Here is a 21,851-nt window from a genome sequence, read left to right as displayed (position 1 = left end):
GTGCTGCAGAGATGGTTGTCCTTCTGGAAGGTTGTCCCATCTCCACAGTGGAACTCTGGAGCTCTGTCAGAGTGACCATCGGGTTCTTGGTCAGGGAGGTGACCGGTTTGGCCGGGCGGCCAGCTCTAGGAGAGTCTTGGTGGTTCCAAACTTCTTCCATTTAAGAATGATTGAGGCCAGTGTGTTATTGGGGACCTTCAATACTGCAGACATTTTGCTACCCTTCCCCAGATCTGTGCTTCGACATAGTCCTGTCTCGGAGCTCAGCGGACAATTCCTTTTTTGCTCTGACATGCACTGTCAACTGTGGGAACTTATAGACAGGTGTGTGCCTTTCCAAATCATGTCCAATCAATTGCATCTACCACAGGTGGACTCCAATCAAGTTGTAGAAAGYATGATCAAGGTTGATCAATGGAAACAGGATGCACCTAAGCTCAATTTTAAGTCTCATAGCAAAGGGTCTAAATACTTATGTAAATAAGGTATCTGTTTTTTATTTTTTATACATTTGCAAACATTTCTAAAAACCTGTTTTCGCTTTGTCATTGTGGGGCATTGTGTGTAGATTGATGATAATGTTTTATTTAATCAATTTTAGAATAGAGCTGTAATGTAACAAAATATGGAAAAAGTRAAGGGGTCTGAACTTTARGAATGCACTGTATATCTTCTGCCATGACCTCTTGACTCCCTACAGTCTTTGTTCAATATTTACTGTGCTATTCATTCATACTATACAAGGTCCTTAAGCTCTATCCACTGTTCTTTCTTCATACTAAACTAGGCAGTTATATTCCTTATTTTGTTCTGGAAGAATATTATTTTAAGCACTGCAAATGCTAAGCACTGCAAATTAATATATATAATATTAAGCACTCTGTCAGTTGATCAAATTGTATTAGAATGCAACACATTTGAATTGATGCCCTGGTCGGTGTCAACAAACAGGGTACAACTTAAAACAACCTATTGCACAATTCCACAGAAAATMATTAATATTTCCTTTGTAATGTGGTTGAAGTTGTGACTAGCTTGAGTGCTTACATACATTGCAGCTTTGTTGTATTGTGCCACTTRCTGTTGAAGCTTAGCATCTATTTGTAACGTATTTCCAAGCTGTACTTCAATATTTGGGAATCGGGATTGTTTCTCTGCTATTGATTATAAACAGAAATGCATCTGTCGGTGTCTGACTCCTACAACATAATGTCTAAGCTTGATTTAAAGGTCCTACACAGGATTTATAAAAAAAAATKATCAGCAAATGTCCATAATATATCTGTCGCTAATAGTGAAATGATAGTGTTTTACAGTATTACTTACCCGCCAGTGTTATGATTGGCTGTGATATTTGTATTTCTCCTGCCGGAGCGTCATCTGTTGGGAAAAATTATACTGGGAAAGCTGTTCTGACTTTGGCTGTGTTATCAAGTGGATTTGCTAATTTCCTGGTTGCTGCAATTCTACARTGTTCACTCAATTTCAGTTTATGTGAGAAAACAAGCACGGAATAGTGTAAGGAATGATTCTACCATCTAAAATCGCTGTGAAATATATTTTCAATTACACAAAATATCGTTTTTACAGCTATTTGAAGCTGGTGGACTCAAACCGCTGTTTGAAGCTGGTTGATATTTTTTATTATGGAAAATACACTGCTCAAAAAAATAAAGGGAACACTAAAATAACACATCCTAGATCTGAATGAATGAACTATTCTTATTAAATACTTTTTTCTTTACATAGTTGAATGTGCTGTCAACAAAATCACACAAATTATCAATGGAAATCAAATTTATCAACCCTGGAGGTCTGGATTTGGAGTCACCTCAAATTAAAGTGGAAAACCACACTACAGGCTGATCCAACTTTTGAGTAATGTCCTTAAAACAAGTCAAAATGGGCTCAGTAGTGTGTGGCCTCCACGTGCTGTATGACTCCTACAACGCCTGGGCATGCTCCTGATGAGGTGGCGGATGGTTTCATGAGTCTCCTGGACAGTCTGTGGTGCAACGTGGCGTTGGTGATGGAGCGAGACATGATGTTCCAGATGTGCTCAATTGGATTCAGGTCTGGGGAACGGGCGGGCCAGTCCATAGCAATAATGCCTTCCTCTTGCAGGAACTGCTGACACACTCCAGCCACATGAGGTCTAGCATTGTCTTGCATTAGGAGGAACCCAGGGCCAACCGCACCAGCATATGGTCTCACGGGGGTCTGAGGATCTCATCTCGGTAACTAATGGCAGTCAGGCTACCTCTGGCGAGCCCATGGAGGGCTGTGCGGCCCCCAAAGAAATGCCACCCCACACCATGACTGACCCTCGCCAAACCGGTCATGCTGGAGATGTTTGCAGGCAGCAGAACGTTCTCCACGGCGTCTCCAGACTGTCACGTCTGTCACGTGCTCAGTGTGAACCTGCTTTCATCTGTGAAGAGCACAGGGCGTCAGTGGCGAATTTGCAATCTTGTGTTCTCTGACAAATGCCAAACGTTCTGCACGGTGTTGGGCTGTAAGCACAACCCCCACCTGTGGACGTCGGCCCTCATACCACCCTCATGGAGTCTGTTTCTGACCGTTTGAGCAGACACATGCACATTTGTGGCCTGCTGGAGGTAATTTTGCAGGGCTCTGGCAGTGCTCTTCTGCTCTTCTTGCACAAAGGCGGAGGTAGTGGTCCTGCTGCTGGGTTGTTGCCCTCCTACGGCCTCCTCCACATCTCCTGATGTACTGGCCTGTCTCCTGGTAGCGCCTCCATGCTCTGGACACTACGCTGACAGACACAGCAAACCTTCTTGCCACAGCTCGCATTGATGTGCCATCCTGGATGAGCAGCACTACCTGAGCCACTCGTGTGGGTTGTAGACTCCGTCTCATGCTACCACTAGAGTGAAAGCACCGCCAGCATTCAAAAGTGACCAAAACATCAGCCAGGAAGCATAGGAACTGAGAAGTGGTCTGTGGTCACCACKTGCAGAACCACTCCTTTATTGGGGGTGTTTTGCTAATTGCCTATAATTTCCACCTGTTGTCTATTCCATTTACACAACAGCATGTGAAATTTATTGTCAATCAGTGTTGCTTCCTAAGTGGACAGTTTGATTTCACAGAAGTGTGATTGACTTGGAGTTACATTGTGTTGTTTAAGTGTTCCCTTTATTTTTTTGAGCAGTGTATATTTCACAGCGATTTTAGATGGTACAATCATTTAGATGTTACAATGATTCCCTACACTATTCAGTGCTTGTTTTCTCACATAAACTGAAATTATCAATTTAGTAACACTATCATTCCACTATTGGCACCAGAAATATTTTATGAAATTACGATACACCTTTTAAAGCCACAATAGAAACCACTCGCTTCACAAGTCAGCATGTGAAAAGAAATTTCTCAGACAGTAAAATATTATTCCCCCATTGCTTTGGTCACACTGTTTGACCTGCATGTCATTCGCTCTTCGAAAGGTGCTTATTGATAATTATTAGCATGTCATAACTAGGGCTGTGGCGGTCATGAAACTTKGATTGTCAAGCAAATAACTGTTGGTCTCACGGTAATTGACCGTTAAGTAACAAACACATTTAGCATCTCCTGGCTTCTACACATAGCCTACAAGTCACGGATACCTTTGGAACGTCTACATTTTTTWWWAAGTCTAATAAATCCATGTAGTATAGCCTACACCTTCACAATAAATAAATAAAGAATTTAGACAGGTCTAAAGAAACATGATTTGAAGATAATGTTGTCTATTTCAGAAAAACAGAATAGCATTGTCCTTATGTTAGGACCTGATCTGGCTATGCCATATTGCTGTGGGCTACACTAGTTCATTTAGCAGACAAGATTTGCTTAGAATTCCGTGGCATTATTTATATATTATTTCATAGTATGAATACAATTAAACAAAGCTGAATAAAATAGAAAGGATATTATCTCCGAACGATTTGGGGGAGTGTGGTTAAATAAATAGGTACTCCTATATGCTTAATTTAGAGTTATTAATGTATCTTTAGTTGTTCTACAAACATTGGGCTATATGTTTTTATTTTTAATACATTGTAAGGCTGCATGATGCGACTCTAATGATGATTTGAAAAAAAGTGTCTTGAAAGGCATGAGCTCTGCTTTGTTTTTTTGCGCAGGCTGTACACACTTCATCACTCTCATTCACAATTTGACAAGCACTTGATAATGCCTCAAATTTCACAGTGGCATCKCCTTTGTGTGGCCGTAATGCACCCTAAAAAAATCCATGCCTTTTGCGGCCAGTGGCCATGGTGCCCTTGGCCCAGAGTGCTGCGTTGTGTGTGCCCTTCTCCCTGAGTGCTGCGGGCTCTGAAGCACCTCTTACTCACATGGCTCTCCATCACGTGATCGGGTCTTTCTCACAGGCTACAAGTGAAGATAGACACACCGGGGACGCAACTGCGTCCTTATCCAATTCCGAGGTGCATATTTAAAATATTGCAAGAACTGTCCACATTTACTTTTCGTCAGCCAACAAGATGAGTAATTCTAACGAACAGCAAAAGCACTAGCCTATGTCAATCTACTATCCCCCATAGTACAGAAGTTTACCTATTCTATTCTGTGCGAGAAACAAATATTCCAAACATAGTCTGGGACAGTTGTGGGATGCTATAGATCTCAAATGAATACAACCACTAGCATCAAAACCACTTTTTTTACYCTATGTGGCTGACGCAACAGATCTGAACGTTTAGCTTAAAATGTTGATAAACTATTAGGCTATTTCWTRAAATAAATGCAGCAGTGCACACACAACAGTAGGCTATAAGGGCCAATGTMCCATTAGTGGGAGAACATTATCAAAAGTGACCGGAAATGCGATTATGCATGTGATGCATTTATTATAAAAGGTGCATTTTTATGGTAAATGATCTTCCCCAAACTGGAAACTCACGCACTGCTAGGCTCTACACCTCTTGTAAAGTGGATTAATGTGCATCATTTTAAGAAGTTATTTGGACACCTTCCTGTTTTGGAGGACGCATGGTTCTCGACCTTCGCCTCTCCCGAGTCTGTACGGGAGGTGCAGCGATGGGACAAGACTGTAACTACCAATTGGATATCACAAAATTGGGAAGAAAAAGGGCTAAAAAGTACTAAATAAATAAATTTAAAGAAAACATATAGGCCTATGGGCTAGGCTACATGAGGTGCTCGACTATTATTCGAAGAAGTTGCAAAAAAAGGCTTTGTTTCTTGCCTTAAGCTGGGCATCATTCACAAGCTAATATTGTCACCCATCAGACTATTCTTGATTTAATTTTGTCTTTACATATACTAAATAATGTGTGAAATTTGTTTTGATTTAGAATGAACTATTATCATGCACCTGTCTCGAAACAGGGYCAGTGGAAAACGCTTTCCCGGGGTTCATTTTCATGCCAGCCAGGTAGACTATACTCCTATTGTAAAGTTAAGCAATGTGCTTAATATTAGGAAAGTTGAGAAATAAATATAGTAAGCCTAGCCTATAGAAAGCTGATGGGATCCTCCTCTTTTTAATAGAGGTCATCATTGTTTTCTCGCGGAATTGTATAGCCTATAGAAATGTTGCACAACATGAGCTCATGGGCTCTTATCTAAATGATTAGATTATATTTCTAATAGATTTGCATTTATGTCAAAGTGATTTAGAGGGACCATAGAGTGCTGAGTACCAGGCAGTTAACTTCTCTGGGATATGTGGGACGGCAGCGTCCCACTTGGCCAAAAGCCAGAACAAATGTAGCGCGCCAAATTCAAATATATTACTATAAAAATCTATCTTTCATGAAATCACACATGAAAGACACTAAGCTACACATGTTGTGAARCCAGCCAACATGTCTGATTTCAAAAAGGATTTACAGGGGAAGCACACCAAACAATTATGTTAGCTCAGTACATAGCCACAGAAAAACACAGCCATTTTCCCAGCAAAAGATAGTAGTCACAAAAAGCAGAAATAGAGATAAAATGAATCACTAAACTTTAATGATCTTCATCAGATGACACTCATAGGACATCATGTTACACAATACATTTTATGTTTTGTTCGATAATGTGCATATTTATATCCACAAATCTCGGTTTACATTGGCGCCATGTTCAGAAATGCCTCCAAAATATCCGGAGAAATTGCAGAGAGCCACGTCAAATAACATAAATACTCATCATAAACTTTGATGAAAGACACATATTTTACATAGAATTAAAGATACACTTGTTCTTAATGCAACCGCTGTGTCAGATTTCAAAAAAACTTTACGTAAAAAGCACACCATGCAATAATCTGAGACGGCGCTCAGATAAAAACAACATTTCTCCGCCATGTCAACAGAAATACGAAATTACATCATAAATATTCCCTTACCTTTTATGATCTTCATCAGAAAGCACTCCCAGGAATCCTAGTTCCACAATAAATCGTTGTTTTGTTCGATAATGTGTGCCTCTCCCGGGTGGCGCAGTGGTCTAGGGTAGCTGCGCCACCAGAGTCTCTGGGTTCGCGCCCAGGCTCTGTCGCAGCCGGCCGCAACCGGGAGGTCCGTGGGGCGACGCACAATTGGCATAGCGTCGTCCGGGTTAGGGAGGGTTTGGCCGGTAGGGATATCCTTGTCTCAGTATGTAAAAAAATGTAATAAAATGTATGCACTCTACTGTAAGTCGCTCTGGATAAGAGCGTCTGCTAAATGACTAAAATGTTAAATGTTAAATAATGTCCATTACTTATGTCTAAGTAGCTACTTTTGCTAGCATGTTTTGCTAGCAACGCTCGCGCAGCTGCAGGCGAACTCGGACGAAAACTTCAAAAAGTGATATAACAGGTCGAATAAACTGGTCAAACTAAGTAGAAAATCAATCTTCAGGATGTTGTTATCATAACTATCCAATAGCGTTCCAACCGGAGAATTCCTTCGTGTCTCTAGAAGAAATGGAACGCAAGGCGATATCATGTGTAATGCGCATGACCAGGAACTGGCATTCTGCCAGACCACTGACTGAAACACCTCCCATCCGGCTCAACATCACAGCAGAGGCTTCATTCCACGTTCTACAGACTGTTGACATCTAGTGGAAGGCGTAGGAAGTGCAAACAGATCCATATCTTACAGGGAATTGAAAAGGCGATGAGTTGAACATCGACCAGCCTCAGAATTCTCACTTCCTGTTTGGAATATTTCTCAGGTTTCTGCCTGCCATATGAGTTCTGTTATACTCACAGACATCATTCAAACAGTTTTAGAAACTTCAGAGTGTTTTATATCCAATAGTAATAATAATATGCATATATTAGCATCTGGGACAGAGTAGGAGGCAGTTCACTATGGGCACGCAATTCATCCAAAAGTCAAAATGCTGCCCCCTATCATAAAGAAGTTAACAAGTTTGGTAGGCTACTAATGACCATCAGCAGCATCAGAGCTTGGAGAAGCCTAATTACCTTGACTAAACGGCCATGTGGAATTTGACTGCCTTCATGACTCGTAACCGCCAGTGTGTGGCGGTAATACAGTCACCGCAACAGCCCTAGTCATAACCTCATCTTTAGTTRATGCAAACAGTTTTTTCCCCCAGAAAGATAAACTTGATCTTACCATCTGTGAGTAAACAGGGGGGTGGAGGGGGAAGAGTTTACTCAGCGCATTCTAGTTTCACACACCGACTTCCTTTTCTTTTCCTTCTCTTTTCAGTGTAGGATTACAGAATAGTACAGATAGATGTTTAGAGGGTCTGGCCCGAGGCGAGATTAGACCTGGAACACATGCCCTGGGAGGCGTGTGGTGTCAGAGCCTCTCTGTTCCACTGCCTTGAACTGCCTTCCTCCCCTGCTCTTCGCCCTATAGTCATACAGGGGATGTGTCTGAAAACCTTGTTTCTTCTGTCCTTGTTTTTCTCAATTCCTCTCAAAGCAGGTTCAAGGGAGGGACCTTGGATCCTCCTCCAATGTGCTTTAAGAGAAATGTAGGAAACTAGGATGCAGGAAGCAAGGATTTGATTGCTGGTAATGTTTTCAAACATAGCCAGGCCAGCCAGAGTTTCTTTCCAACTGATGGTCCCCACTCCCACTCCTGAGCTCATTTCACAGGCTCACTTCTTCTAAAGGATTCCAAACCAATTCCGTTCATCTGAATACCCCTTAGTTCCACTTTCCTTTTCCAATTATTTTCCAATTTCGGTTACATCTCGCCTCCTTTTCAACAGGTCGGTGGGTAAGCGTAACAACTCAATAACTGAACAATCATAGAGAACTCCATGACCTTGCGCGCTGACAATTTTTTTCAATTTAAAATTTGTTTTTCGATTTATCAGGGGCTGCTGCAGCACCCTCAGCACCCATACTTCCCGCAGCTATGAGCGCTGTGTACTTCAGGAGTCTAGCCTTTCTGTCATGTCTGTAGGGCTCTATCAGGAGTCTAGCCTACTGTCGTGTCTGTAGGGCTCTATAAAATCTATTATTTTTTGACTGATTTCATTTAGTTTTTCCCCAAAATCATTTAATGCTTTTTCTAGTAAGTTCAATAGAATTTTGAATATTGTTGAATTCTGTTTTAATGTCTGAATCCTGTGATTCTGTCCGCGTTTTCCACAACGCAGATTTTATAGGGCCCTATATCTGTCTGTGGATATGGGGATGTAGACCTACCGGTGGAGAAGATGCCTGGAACACCACATGRTAGTGGAAGTAAACTGCAAGCTTGGTGTCAGCTGGGATAAAGAATGAGTGGATGTCAGCTTTACCTGGCGCTAACCGTGATGTTTTGTTTGTTCTCTTCACCGGGTGGGTGCTAGCTGTGAAGAGGCTGATGAAGGAGGCAGCTGAACTGAGGGACCCCACAGAGCACTACCACGCCCAGCCACTGGAGGTCAGTCATACCTGGGGCCACCCAAACTCACTCAGGCTCATCATCAGATGACGCTTACCTGACACACTTGTCTAAATTGATGGTTCATGTGAAGGAAATGCTATAACCACCCCCAGTCACATCTAGCTAAGTGGATGGGTCACTATTGTCTAGACATGTACACGTTCATGAAATACAWTAAATGGCCGTAATCACCCCCAGACATACCTGGCTAATTTGATGGGTCATGTAATAATCTGGCCGAAGTGGAGTCTTTTGTTTAGACATGTAGCTAGCTACTAGGTAGCTAGCAAGCTAAACAATGAAACGGCATAATCCCAACTCATAAAACTAACCAATACAAACATTGTCATAGCTGTAGTATAAATTTGCAGGTAGCTAAAGCTAACAAACTAGGTTCAATGTTAGCTAGCTAACATTAGGCTATAACTAGCAATGCAAATGGCTTTCTGATTCTAATAATATTACTACACAGATCATACACGTAACTTTAGCTAGCGAGCCAGCAAGCTAATGTTCCCTAACTAACAGTACAATTGAACTTGCAATAAAAAAATATTTTCTGACTAAATTAAAAACTTATATCAGAAAATGTAGCTAGACTCTTACCTGTATAACATGGATGAATGCTTCATGGCAGGCTGGAACCATTTAACTCCGTTTGTAGCTACATCTTGTTTGGCCAGCATTGTGTCAAGTCACTCRGGTTCACATTGACCGTGGCATGTGCAGAAAGTAGCCCATCACTTTTTCCWACTGARCTGTCGATYGCGCCTGCTAAATTCAAGGCATCAATGTTGTTGAGAAAAGTAGCAAAACTTTTGTTGTTCTCGATGGCTAACGTTATATCTTTCAAAAAACGGCGCGTTAGAAAGGACTATCAACACATACTGAAAAGCTCACATTACAAACTGAAGCATGATACATAGCAGACCAATCCAAACTCATCTCCCAGCATGTCCAGCCCTTCCATTATCTCAGCCAATCATGGTTGGTGGGAAGGTTCCTGACTTTTTCAGTGGCTAAATCAACTAGGCTTGTAATTTAACAATTGTATTCGTATTTATGGATGGAATACAAGTTTGTTATTAAGGCACATGAAAGTTCACATGTTCCAGAAGGCATTTTAATAAAAAGAAAAAAAYATTACGTTCAAATGCCTCTCCTGTGTAGTAGTGACGTGCAACATACGCCTAGTTTCCTGAAACGAGTCACATATGTGTTTGTGACTGGCTTGTTGGTTACCCGCAGGATAATCTGTTTGAGTGGCACTTCTCTGTCCGCGGGCCCCCAGACTCAGATTTTGACGGTGGGGTTTACCACGGCAGGATCGTGCTGCCCCCGGAGTACCCCATGAAGCCCCCCAGCATCATCCTACTCACAGTAAGACCCCCAACACACACATGCACACACACACTTATGAAGATATTCCCCTGTTTCGAACAATCACAGCCAATTATGTGTAAATTGAAGTAACAATGAAAAGCAACCAATCAAATTATCAAAGGCTGGATGATAGACAGCTATAGACGTCTTTTCTTAACCCGGAGCCACATCATATGACACACCGAGAAACTATTGTCAGAACAAAGCCATGCCTGTCACTGCACTGTCACAGAGGACTTGAATGGTTCTGTGGGAAAGAAGCGGTAATGTGTTTTTTTCATGCACCAATAATAACCTGAAGAATCAATGACAGGCTGATAAAAGCCAGTGGATCAGACAGGTTGTGACAGTCTTTTTTATGTCCAGAGTCTCTTTTTTCTCTCTCTCTTAGCTCAGGCTGGCAGGTTTTACTTGGTCTTTGAAGGCTCACTCTCTTCCTCTTAATATCCCTCCCTTCAACCAGCCCCCACCTCACCTCGGCCTGTCTCACTGTCTCCCTGTTGCTTGTTCAACCTGGTTGTCATAGACCGTGATATGGTAATAGAGATCCTATCATCGAAATCCTATAAATCACTTATCTTTATTATACATGTATTGTATATGTAATTCTATGGATATGCTTCTCTTTCAGCCCAATGGAAGATTCGAGGTGGGAAAGAAGATATGTCTGAGCATCTCTGGCCATCACCCGGAGACATGGCAGCCATCTTGGAGCAGTAGGTATCCCTTTGTAACTGGTGTCACTTGCTTAACAGTATAGATACCTTCTTCATGAGCCCGCACTGGTACTCGATCTCAGATCTTCTGCCTCGTGAACACGTGACCACCACCGCTATTGAAAAGATAGCAGCCTGGCAGATAGTTTTGCTTACTTTAACCAAAAAAAGGTCTTGAAGCAAGTTAGAAAAGGCAAATTATCTTGATACATTTTCCGTGTAAGCAAAATCAAGTAAATGGCTTGTCTCCTCCAGCCTGGAGACACACACACACACCCGGCTAACCACACAGTCCTTGTTCCCTCTTCCAGTCCTACTCATCCAGCTGCTGCACTAAACTTAGCCTAGCATCCCCACTCACTCGTTCTCTGCCTGCCAGGGACCAACAGGAACAAACGACGGATTAAGACTTTTAATTTGAATTTAAATGAAGGCAGATATGCAAATGTTTTTTTGCTCAGGCATTTTTGTTCTATCATTGAGCTTTTTCCCCACAATTTAAAGAGTGGAAACTGGAAGGGGCTGAAAAGAAGACTTCATTTCAGAACAAAGTAAATAAGAAGAAAGTGTGTCACTGGAAATGCATATTTGGCACGCACGTCTTATTCGCTCACAAAGCCCCGTATTGGCAGCAGGCAGCACACTATTTCCTACATTAAGTCTGATATTTCCATTATTCTCTGGCATGATTTCATTTACCACCGTTAAGCCATCCTATTTCTGAGTATTCCTCTCATGTTATTCTCCGTACCAAAATCATGGAAATGTAATCAGATTCAATGGGAGAATCCCGCACTGCTTTTCTTTATATTACTTTCGGGGTATTTTAATGAGCATAAAAAAGCTAATCTAAAATAACTCCCGCTTTTGTCCTCTGGGGTCACATGGCAAGCCACGCTCAAGGTCCTAAACGATATCATAACCTCCTTCCATCGATAAGAGACAGTACTGTGCAGCTGTATTCATAGACCTGGCCAAGGCTTTCGACTCTGTCAATCACCACATTCTTATCGGCAGACTCAACAGCCTTGGTTTCTCAAATGACTGCCTCGCCTGGTTCACCAACTACTTCTCAGACAGAGTTCAGTGTGTCAAATCGGAGGAGGGCCTGTTGTCCGGACCTCTGGCAGTCTCTATGGGGGTGCCACAGTGTTCAATTCTCAGGCCGACTCTCTTCTCTGTATACATCAATGATGTCGCTCTTCCGCTGGTGATTCTCTGATCCACCTCTACGCAGACGATACCATTCTGTATACTTCTGGCCCTTCTTTGGACACTGTGTTAACTAACCTGCAAAAGAGCTTCAACACCATACAACTCTCCTTCCGTGGCCTCCAACTGCTCTTAGGGTTAACCCTAACCGAAAGCTACCAGCACCTGCCCGCCCGTCCAGCATCACTACTCTGAACGGTTCTGACTTAGAATATGTGGGCATCTACAAATCTCACATTAAGCATCTCCAATCCAAAATTAAATCTAGAATCGGCTTCCTATTTCGCAACAAAGCCTCCTTCACTCATGCAGTCAAACATACCCTCGTAATACTGACTATCCTACCGATCCTTGACTTCGACGATGTKATTTACAAAATAACCTCCAACACTTTACTCAGCAAATTGGATGCAGTCTATCACAGTGCCATCTGTTTTGTCACCAAAGCCCCATATACCACCCACCACTGCGACCTGTATGCTCTCGTTGGCTGGCCCTGGCTTCATATTTGTCGCCAAACCCACTGGCTCCYGGTCATCTATAAGTCTTTGCTAGGTAAAGCCCCACCTTATCTCAGCTCACTGGTCACCATAGCAGCACCCACCCATAGCACACGCTCCAGCAGGTATATCTCACTGGTCACCCCCAAAGCCAATTCCTCATTTGGCTGCCTTTCCATCCAGTTCTTTGCTGCCAATGACTGGAACGAATTGCAAAAATCACTGAAGCTGGAGACTCATATCTCCCTCGCTAACTTTAAGCACCAGCTGTCAGAGCAGCTCACAGATCACTGTGCCTGTACATAGCCCATCTGTAAATTAAATAGCCCATCCAACTACCTCATCCCCATACTGTTTTTTTGTTTTGTTTTTCTCCTTTCCACCCCAGTATCTCTACTTGCACATTCATCTTCTGCACATCTATCACTCCAGTGTTTAATTGCTAAATTGTAATTATTTTGCCATTATGGCCCATTTATTGCCTTATCTTACCTCATTTGCACACACTTTATATAGACTTTTTTTCTATTGTGTTATTGACTGTACGTTTGTTTATGTGCACTGCTTTGCTTTATCTTGGCCAGGTCGCAGTTGTAAATGAGAACTTGTTCTCAACTGGCCTACCTGGTTAAATAAAGGTGAAATATATATATTTTTTTAAAGCCAATGAGTCCATGGCCCAGAGATTGAACATCCCCCACTGGGTTTTTGGTGTCTCAGCTCTCCACTACAGGTTCACTCCGGGGGGGCAGCTGCATTGGTTCCTAGCTTATGTTTGTTCTGCAGTACCATGTGCAGTACCATGAGCCCACAGTTGTAATAATTTGTGGAGAGAGAATTCAGACTGATATCACCTTGAGAGCATTCTTCAACCAAATCATTACCTGTTGAAACAGGCTTTCACTGTGTAGCAGGCCTCCTTAACTTGTTATGGCTGCATCCCTTGTTCTCAATTTCCGCCTGAAGAAATACCCTAATCTAACTGCCTGTAGCTCAGCCCCAGAGGCAAGGATATGCATATTCTTGGTATCATTTGAATGGAAACATTCTGAAGTTTGTGGAAATGTTAATTGAATGTAGGAGAATATAACACAGTAGATCTGGTGGAAGAAAAGAGAAAGAAAGAGCATACGTTTTCTGTTTTTTATTGTTGTAGCATCATCTTTCACATGTACTAGAATAGCCACACAGTCAGATAGGATGCTGGAGATAATTGTGATGGATAACACAAGAGGGCAACTGTAGGTGTGCAAAGTTTCAGACTGATAACTTCAGGAATGGGTGAGCTACATGACATTTAGCATGAAGTCACCCAGGTGTCCCACACAAGTTGCCCAAATGTACCCAAGTGGCCGAATTGGTGAAATGACCTATAACTATATACAACAGTGCAAATAACTATATACAARATATAACATAACAAAAAGCAATMCTAACACACAAAAAATATATATAAAAATGTTTAAAAAAAAACAGGGGTAGACCCTTTGGAAGTCCTCTACACAATATTTTGCTGCCGGTGCCATGTCCCATAGCAGTCTCTTTCTGATGTAAAGCAGAGGCAAACTGAACAAGTGGTGCAGGTGATGGGGGACTTCATGTGACACAGAACACAACGACGCCTCCATGCTTTGCCCTTTTGGCCCTGAGGCACAGTCATGCCTGCAGTAATGAACTGTGGCATATGAACACCACTGGAGGCAGGAGTAGAGCTGGCAGAGGTAGGGGGCAGAATGTGATGCAGTGGACTTTTTGCTATAGCCAGCAAGCTCCCGGATGAGCAGCTCCCTGAAGGCTAGCTGTGAGATGGGGGGCTGTCCACAGCTCTTCGCCATTTCCTTCTGCAGGATGAAGGAATTCACCACAGCAATGTCAATGAAATGGTAAAACAATGTCTTGGATGAACCCGCTTCAGTGGGGGATGGGCACCTTGGCACCGGGGGCTCCCAGTCGGAGTCGCTATCACTGTGAAAGAAAACATTAAAAAAATATTTGTATTGTATGAGCCTTTTATCATCACATAAAATAAACAGATATGTATTGTATAGAGCAGAGGGAACAGTCACTAAGGTGAAGTGCTGTTCCATTCAACTCCGGCCATTGTTGTGGGCCTGCCCTCCCCCCAACAGCACCCAATGGCTATTTCATATGGAAATGGAGAGGAGTAGCAGGCGCAGTGGCCATGTGTGTGTTTGCTGTTCTACTCCATTCCATTTGAATAAAAAATTGAAAATATATATATCTGACATGGAATATATATATATATATATACACACACACACACACACCCAAACAAACAAACAAACAAACACACACACACATACACACACACACACACACACACCCAAACAAACCAACAAACAAACAACACACACACACACACACAGGTTATGGGTCGTACACATACATACACACACACACTATAGCCAATGTGTACTTTACACATTTCATCACACATTTCATTGCAAATTGCAAAAAAATATTAGTATATTTTTGCAACATAAAACGGCATTAGCACTTACCAGTCCAGAAGTACGTCCTGTCCTTGCAGAAACAGCTCCTCAATGTTTGAATCATAACTGTGTTCACTCAAAGATTCCTCAAACAAAAAATCTGTCTCACTTTCCTGATCAATCTCTTCTATAATCTGGTGCAAATCTGTATACTTAGACTTCGCTTTTCCTGATTTATTCGCCATGATGTCTTCAATGAAATCGTTGAAAAAACACTTTCCAAAATACTGCTTCCAAAATACTACTTTCCAAAACACTGCTGTGCGTAACAAGCGTGACTGCAACTAGTCTGATGGTCAATGGCGAGAATGAAGTTRGTTACGCGTGCGTTTACAAACYAGGGATGGTGGTCCAACCCATAACCATCACATACTGGCGTTTACCTCAGCTCATTGGCTATCTACCCAGCTAGATTTCAAGAAGATCAGTGGTCATTGGGCAGAAATACAGTCAATCAACGAAGCTTCGCTAATATTATTGGTGCGCAATGAAGTCATTGCTCGTTGTCTTCAAATCAGTTCACTTCGGMCAATACTCCCCGCAAAAAAAACAATCACGTTTGGCTGTGTTGCAAACATCCAGAGGATTGCAWTGAAACCAACTATGACTAGATAAACGATTGTTTAGTGTGTGTAATTACGTCAAATGCTCCGTAAAAAGTTGATYGAGATGGAATTCACGACACAAACGGTTTACAAAATGTTTCGTTTTAGGCTATAAAAATAGATTTTATCAAAGAAAACGGCACTTCATTTGATCACTGGGACCCTAAGGAAGAGAAATAAGAGCAAGATATCAGAATGTAAGTCATAATTTTACCTTCAGATGTGAATGTGTCAAAACTGTCATGGCGGAAAATGTTTGTTGTTGTTGATCGCTCTTCTCAAACAAAAGCATGGCATTTGTTCTCTGTAATAGCTATTTTAAATCGGAAAACGTAGTTTGATTACCAAGATTCTAATCTTTTCAAGGATGTAAGACACTTGCATTTTCAAGAATGTTTAATGTTACGACGTTGTATTTTTAGTTAGTCACTCTGAAATTTCCCCGGATGTTGATCCCTGTACGGGGATCGCAGCCATAAGAGGTTTTAACCTCTCTCTTCTCTTTTCCCTGTAGCTGTTTTCTCACCTGCTGTCCATTCTTTGCCTCCAGTCAGCCTGCTACTTGATTTCATAGGTGTTTATAATGTACATTCTAGCCTTTTTACAAATGTCTTTATTCAAATCATCCATTGGTTTTGAGTTGTTAGAAAGCCCCGAAGCAACCATTGACATGACAGAAGCTCTCCCAACATTTTGTGAAAAGTGTCCCATCATGTCAGCTGGAGAATGCTATTTGAGGAGTAGCTGTGGCGAATGTCCTCAGAAATACTTTCTAAATCCAGGCTTACGCAGTAGAAAACAAAGCATTACTCCCGCAACGCATTACATAACATGGGTGGCGAACTTGACAGAATGTGCCGTGGTATTTCATGTGATTTAGCGACTCCCTTTATCCACTGCTGTTACGAGACGACAGACAGTTTTTGGGGGTTTTGTCTCTCATAATTTTTCTGTTTCTCCCTTTCAGTCAGAACGYCACTAATAGCTATAATCGGATTCATGCCAACCAAAGGGGAGGGTGCAATCGGATCCCTTGATTATAATCCAGAGGAGAGGAGAGGCCTGGCCAAAAAGTAAGATTACACAGATTAAACCCTCCACTGTTTCCACTTTACRCTCTTTCCAATGCAAAGATTAAGCCATGCAAGTCTAAGTACACACGGCTGGTAGGTACAGTGAAACTGCGAATGGCTCATTAAATCYGTTGAGTGTCTYCACTGAGGGAYGGATGGATGAATGGTGGCGATAACAATGACTGGGAGGGGAGCAACACAACAACACAACAGTCTGGGGTGAAATGTCTGTTTGCTGTTTGTTTCAATGTGTAATCCTTAAACGCATCATTACATGTATGGTGGATACTTGTATCAAGCACTAGCTTTACATACAATTAGATGGACTAACTGGATATACATCAAATTGAATTGTATTTATCACGTGCCAAATACAACAGACCTTACCGTGAAATGCTTACTTTTAAGCCCTTAACCAACAATGCAGTTAAGAAAAATAGTTAAGAAAATATTTACTAAATAAACAAACYTAAAAACATTTAAATAAAAGTAATACAATAACAATAATGAGGCTATATACAGGGGGTACTGGTACCGAGTCAATGTGTGGGGATACAGGTTAGTCAAAGTAATTTGTACATGTAGGTAGGGGTAAAGTGAGAACATATAGTGATAGACAGGTGTTTATTTAACAAAGTTGAGAATAAAGTGATGCTTATGCAAGCATGTCATGTAATTAACACCTGGGCCACAGTGGATTTGCACTCTACAAATAGCTATGGTCATTGCCAGGGAAACAAAGGCATGTCTGGGCATGTTGTTGCTCATTCTTCTCCTCTTATTGTTATGGGTCTCTCCCTTTGAAGAAACATGCAAAAGCTCTGTTGGAGAAGGATAAAAAATGTGTGGGGGGTCCAAGAGCTGTGTCCCAAATGGCACCCTATTGCCTTTATAGTGTATTCCTTTTGACCAGGGCTCTGGTTCAAAAATATACAATAAAGGGAATAGGGTGCCATTTGTGACGCATCCCAGATGACTGTCTGTTCTATTAACACATACAGACAGGGGGTCTTTAGCGACTGGCTGTTTCATTAACACATGAAGATGAGATGTGACACGGGAACATATCCTTGTCTATAAATACATACAGTACACTGCCTGCCTGTTTATCTTCCTGATGAAAGAAAGGCCCATGTTTCACAAAGGGCTGTCGTGGCTGCGGTTGAGACAGCAACTTTGCTTTGATTCAAAAATTCCTTCTTGGTTGTCTCCGTACCCTATGGTAATTGTGAGAGCTGTCAGTCAACACCAGGGCCAGGGGCCCCTAGCAGGAAGCAGATAAACAGCAGCACAGAAGAAGAATTCTGAGTTTTCAGAGTTGGCTCTGTTTCCTGACAGAAAAGTAAACTGCTGGAGAAGTTTTGCTGGCTGGCAGGCTGCTGTAATGACGAGCGTTAATAATGCAGAAGTTAGAGGAGGAACATTTTCAGATGGTTGTCTTTTCTGCCTATAAAAATAATGATATTGGTTGAGTGGGAAAGCACCTTGGAAGAATAGCAACTCTTGGGAGGTGATGCTTGACTTCATTGATGGAATTGTATTTTATATTTATATTGGTCTAGCTGTCAATATTCACAGTTGAATGTTGTCTTCACATAATGAGTTTCAATCCATCCGTCAAATTGCCATCTACCCACCCACACGAGTCATTTTTGACAAACCAAATCTCTAAGAAGTTTGTACGTTTCTCTACGTTTTTTGTGTGTTGTGATGGGAGCTCCTGTCTGACTCAAAGTAAACAGCCTTGTGATCAGAGAGCATCAGCCAACATATCTCCATATCTCAACAGGGTTTCTGTCATAGAGGATATAGGCCCAGATTGGCTCAGTAAGCCTAGGGTTGTGTCCCAAATTATACCCTATGCCCTATAAAGTGCACTACAGGTCAAAAGTAGTGCACTATATAGGAAATAGGGTGCCATTTGCGACGGACACCCAGACTCTGGAAACCCCTCAGGTCTCCTACCTGGATCAACTTTAATTCAGCTGTATAGGACTAGGAAACGGCTTTGACTTGTATCACTTAATGCCTCCAAAACGTACACTAATCCAGGCCKTCTTTTCCTTAGGGGGCTGCTAGGGGTGAATGATTTCCCCTCGTTTGTATACTGGTTTTATTGAGTCATCTAATCTATTCTTTACCCTTCTCATCAGATGAATCCATTGGGCTCCTGGAAAAGTCAATGGAAACCCTTTCTGCCCCTAACTTCCCTAACGCTCCCTCCCTGCCGACCCACTGACAGATCCCAGGACTTCTGCTGTGAGACGTGTGGCTGCTCCTTGCGCTCTGCCCTCCTAGGTCCCTCCCCCACTAACCCCAGTCCAGATGACCAAGAGGACCAAGAGCTCGCCCAGCAGATCAACTTCAAGGTGTGCTTGCCGCTGCCAGCCACAGTCCAATCCCATCCACGTATTGTTGTTTATTTACATTCTAGTCCAGTGACTTCAGAAGTGTTAACAGTTGTCAGAATTGGATGAATTGTGTTTCCATGTCTTTWCCCATTCGTGCTTCAAGCAGTCACAGACAGAAAAGACAATGGGCTTTTCACCCGAGGAATATTGTCTCGGGCCTGTGGCCAGAGCTAGAGTATCTACTGTATTCTCCGACATTGCTCATCCAAATATTTACATATTCTTAATTCCATTCCTTCACTTTAGATGTGTGTATTGTTGTGAAATTGTTAAATATTACTTGTTAGATATTACTGCACTGTTGGAGCTAGAAACACAAGRATTTCGCTACACCCGTAACATGTGTATGTGACCAATACAATTTGATTTGATTTGAATACATTGTGGGTGACAGCAGCCATTTCCTGTGTGTTGCTTCCTGCAGGCAGAAGCCAGGCAGGCCAGTGAGAGCACAGGGGCAGAGAGCGGGCCCCCCACAGACCCCCGGGGAGAGACGTCCACCTCGGGGAGACAGGAGGAGGAAGAGGCCCACGCTGAGCAGGTGAGACGAACACCACCAGGGTTATGCTTGCTAGATTGTGATGGACTGAGAGATCCAGCTGGAGTAGAAGGCCAGCATCCCGGAGTCGCCTCTTCACTGTTGACGTTGAGACTGGTGTTTTGCGGGTACTATTTAATGAAGCTGCCAGTTGAGGACTTGTGAGGCATCTGTTTCTCAAACTAGACACTCTAATATACTTGTCCTCTTGCTCAATTGTGCACCGGGGCCTCCCACTCCTCTTTCTATTCTGGTTAGAGATAGTTTGCGCTGTTCTGTGAAGGGAGTAGTACACAGCGTTGTACAATATCTTCAGTTTCTTGGCAATTTCTCGCATGGAATAGCCTTAATTTCTCAGAACAAGAATAGACTGACGAGTTTCAGAAGAAACTTCTTTGTTTCTGGCCATTTTGAGCCTGTAATCGAACCCACAAATGCTGATGCTCCAGATACTCAACTAGTCTAAAGAAGGACAGTTTTATTGCTTCTTTAAATCAGGACAACAGTTTTCAGCTGTGCTAACATAATTGCAAAAGGGATTTCTAATGATCAATTAGCCTTTTAAAATTATAAACTTGGATTAACTAACACAACGTGCCATTGGAACACAGGAGTGATGGTTGCTGATAATGGGCCTATGTAGATATTCCATAAAAAATCTGTCGTTTCCAGCTACAATAAATCGTAATGTCTACACTGTATTTCTGATAATTTTGATGTTATTTTACTGGACAAAAAATGTGCTTTTCTTTCAAAAACAAGGACATTTCTAAGTGACCCCAAACTTTAAGGTAGTGTACATGGGTAGAGAAATAACTATATACTGAAGATATTTGCTATGTTGGGGGATTATTCATTTATTTGCCATAGATGAGGTTGGCATGGTTGCACACYATTATTGTGCCTTGTCGCAGAAGACGTCCCAAAGTCTATTTTCTCCGGCATCTGTATTATTCTCGAACCATTAAATAAAAAAAGTGAATTATGAGAGGCATAGAAAAAGGCGCGGCGGGGGGTCCCTAGGCTCCAGAACAGAGGATAAAAGGGAGAATATGGCAATGTTGTTATCCCGTAAATCATCCCTCATTTCTCATAGTGCTTTATGTAATGTTGTGGCTCCGCTYTGCTACATCAGCCACTGTCACTCACTCAGTGAACATCCCTTTTTAAATCACTGTGTTTAATGGCTCGGTGGGTAATATTGTATGATGACGGTGCAGGCGACACTCTGCTCTCTGGCCCTACAGCTTCTCCAGGGTTCTCCAACTCTGTGTCAATGAGGCATGATGCCACTGTCTAGCAGTCACCTATGACAACATTAAAGATAACTGTGATAGGTGTTTTCTTATAAACCGATTATAGCTGGATATCATCGTTATAATGTATTATTTTAGTAAAAGGCATAAGCTGACTCACGCCCTAAAATGTTGTGTAGAGCTGTACTCCCTGTTCATCSATGACTGAATGGCCAAGCACGACTCCAACASCATCATTAAGTTTGCCGGCAACAAAACAGTGGRAGGCCTGATCAATGACAACGATGAGACAGCCTATAGGGAGGAGGTCAGAGACCTGGCAGTGTGGTGCCAGGATTACAACCTCTCCCTCAATGTAATCAAGACAATGGAGATGATTGTGGACTACAGAAAAAGGAGGACCGAGCACACCCCCATTCTCATCYACAGGGCTGCAGTGGAGCAGGTTGAGAGCTTRAAGTTCCTTGGTGTCCACATCACCAACAAACTATCATGGTCCAAACACACCAAGACAGTCATGAAGAGGGCACGACAACGCCCATTTCCCCTCAGGAGACTGAAAAGATTTGGCATGGGTCCTCAGATCCTTAAAAAGTTCAACAGCTGCACCATRAAGAGCATCTTGACTGATTGCATCACCGCCTGGTATGCGGTGAAACTGCACGGCCTCCGACCGCAAGGTACTACAGAGGGTAGTGCGTACGGCCCAGTACATCACTGGGGCCAAGCTTCCTGCCATCCGCGACCTCTATACCA

The 21,851-nt window shown here is 42.3% G+C and overlaps 1 protein-coding gene across 1 annotated transcript in view; it reads left to right on the top strand.

Moving 5' to 3' along the window:
• Positions 1-21,851, top strand: part of LOC111954415 (ubiquitin-conjugating enzyme E2 J1) — a 50,081-nt gene that overhangs the window by 23,899 nt on the left and 4,331 nt on the right. Inside the window, exons 2-7 of the mRNA XM_023974153.2 lie at positions 8,812-8,885; positions 10,137-10,268; positions 10,903-10,987; positions 16,785-16,890; positions 19,133-19,259; positions 19,726-19,842. Of these exons, the coding sequence (XP_023829921.1) occupies positions 8,812-8,885; positions 10,137-10,268; positions 10,903-10,987; positions 16,785-16,890; positions 19,133-19,259; positions 19,726-19,842 (641 nt within the window). The remainder of the gene's footprint in view (positions 1-8,811; positions 8,886-10,136; positions 10,269-10,902; positions 10,988-16,784; positions 16,891-19,132; positions 19,260-19,725; positions 19,843-21,851) is intronic.

This window comes from Salvelinus sp. IW2-2015, linkage group LG28, assembly GCF_002910315.2.
Source record: "Salvelinus sp. IW2-2015 linkage group LG28, ASM291031v2, whole genome shotgun sequence".
NCBI lineage: Eukaryota > Metazoa > Chordata > Actinopteri > Salmoniformes > Salmonidae > Salvelinus > Salvelinus sp. IW2-2015.
This window is presented reverse-complemented; position numbering and strand designations above follow the sequence as displayed.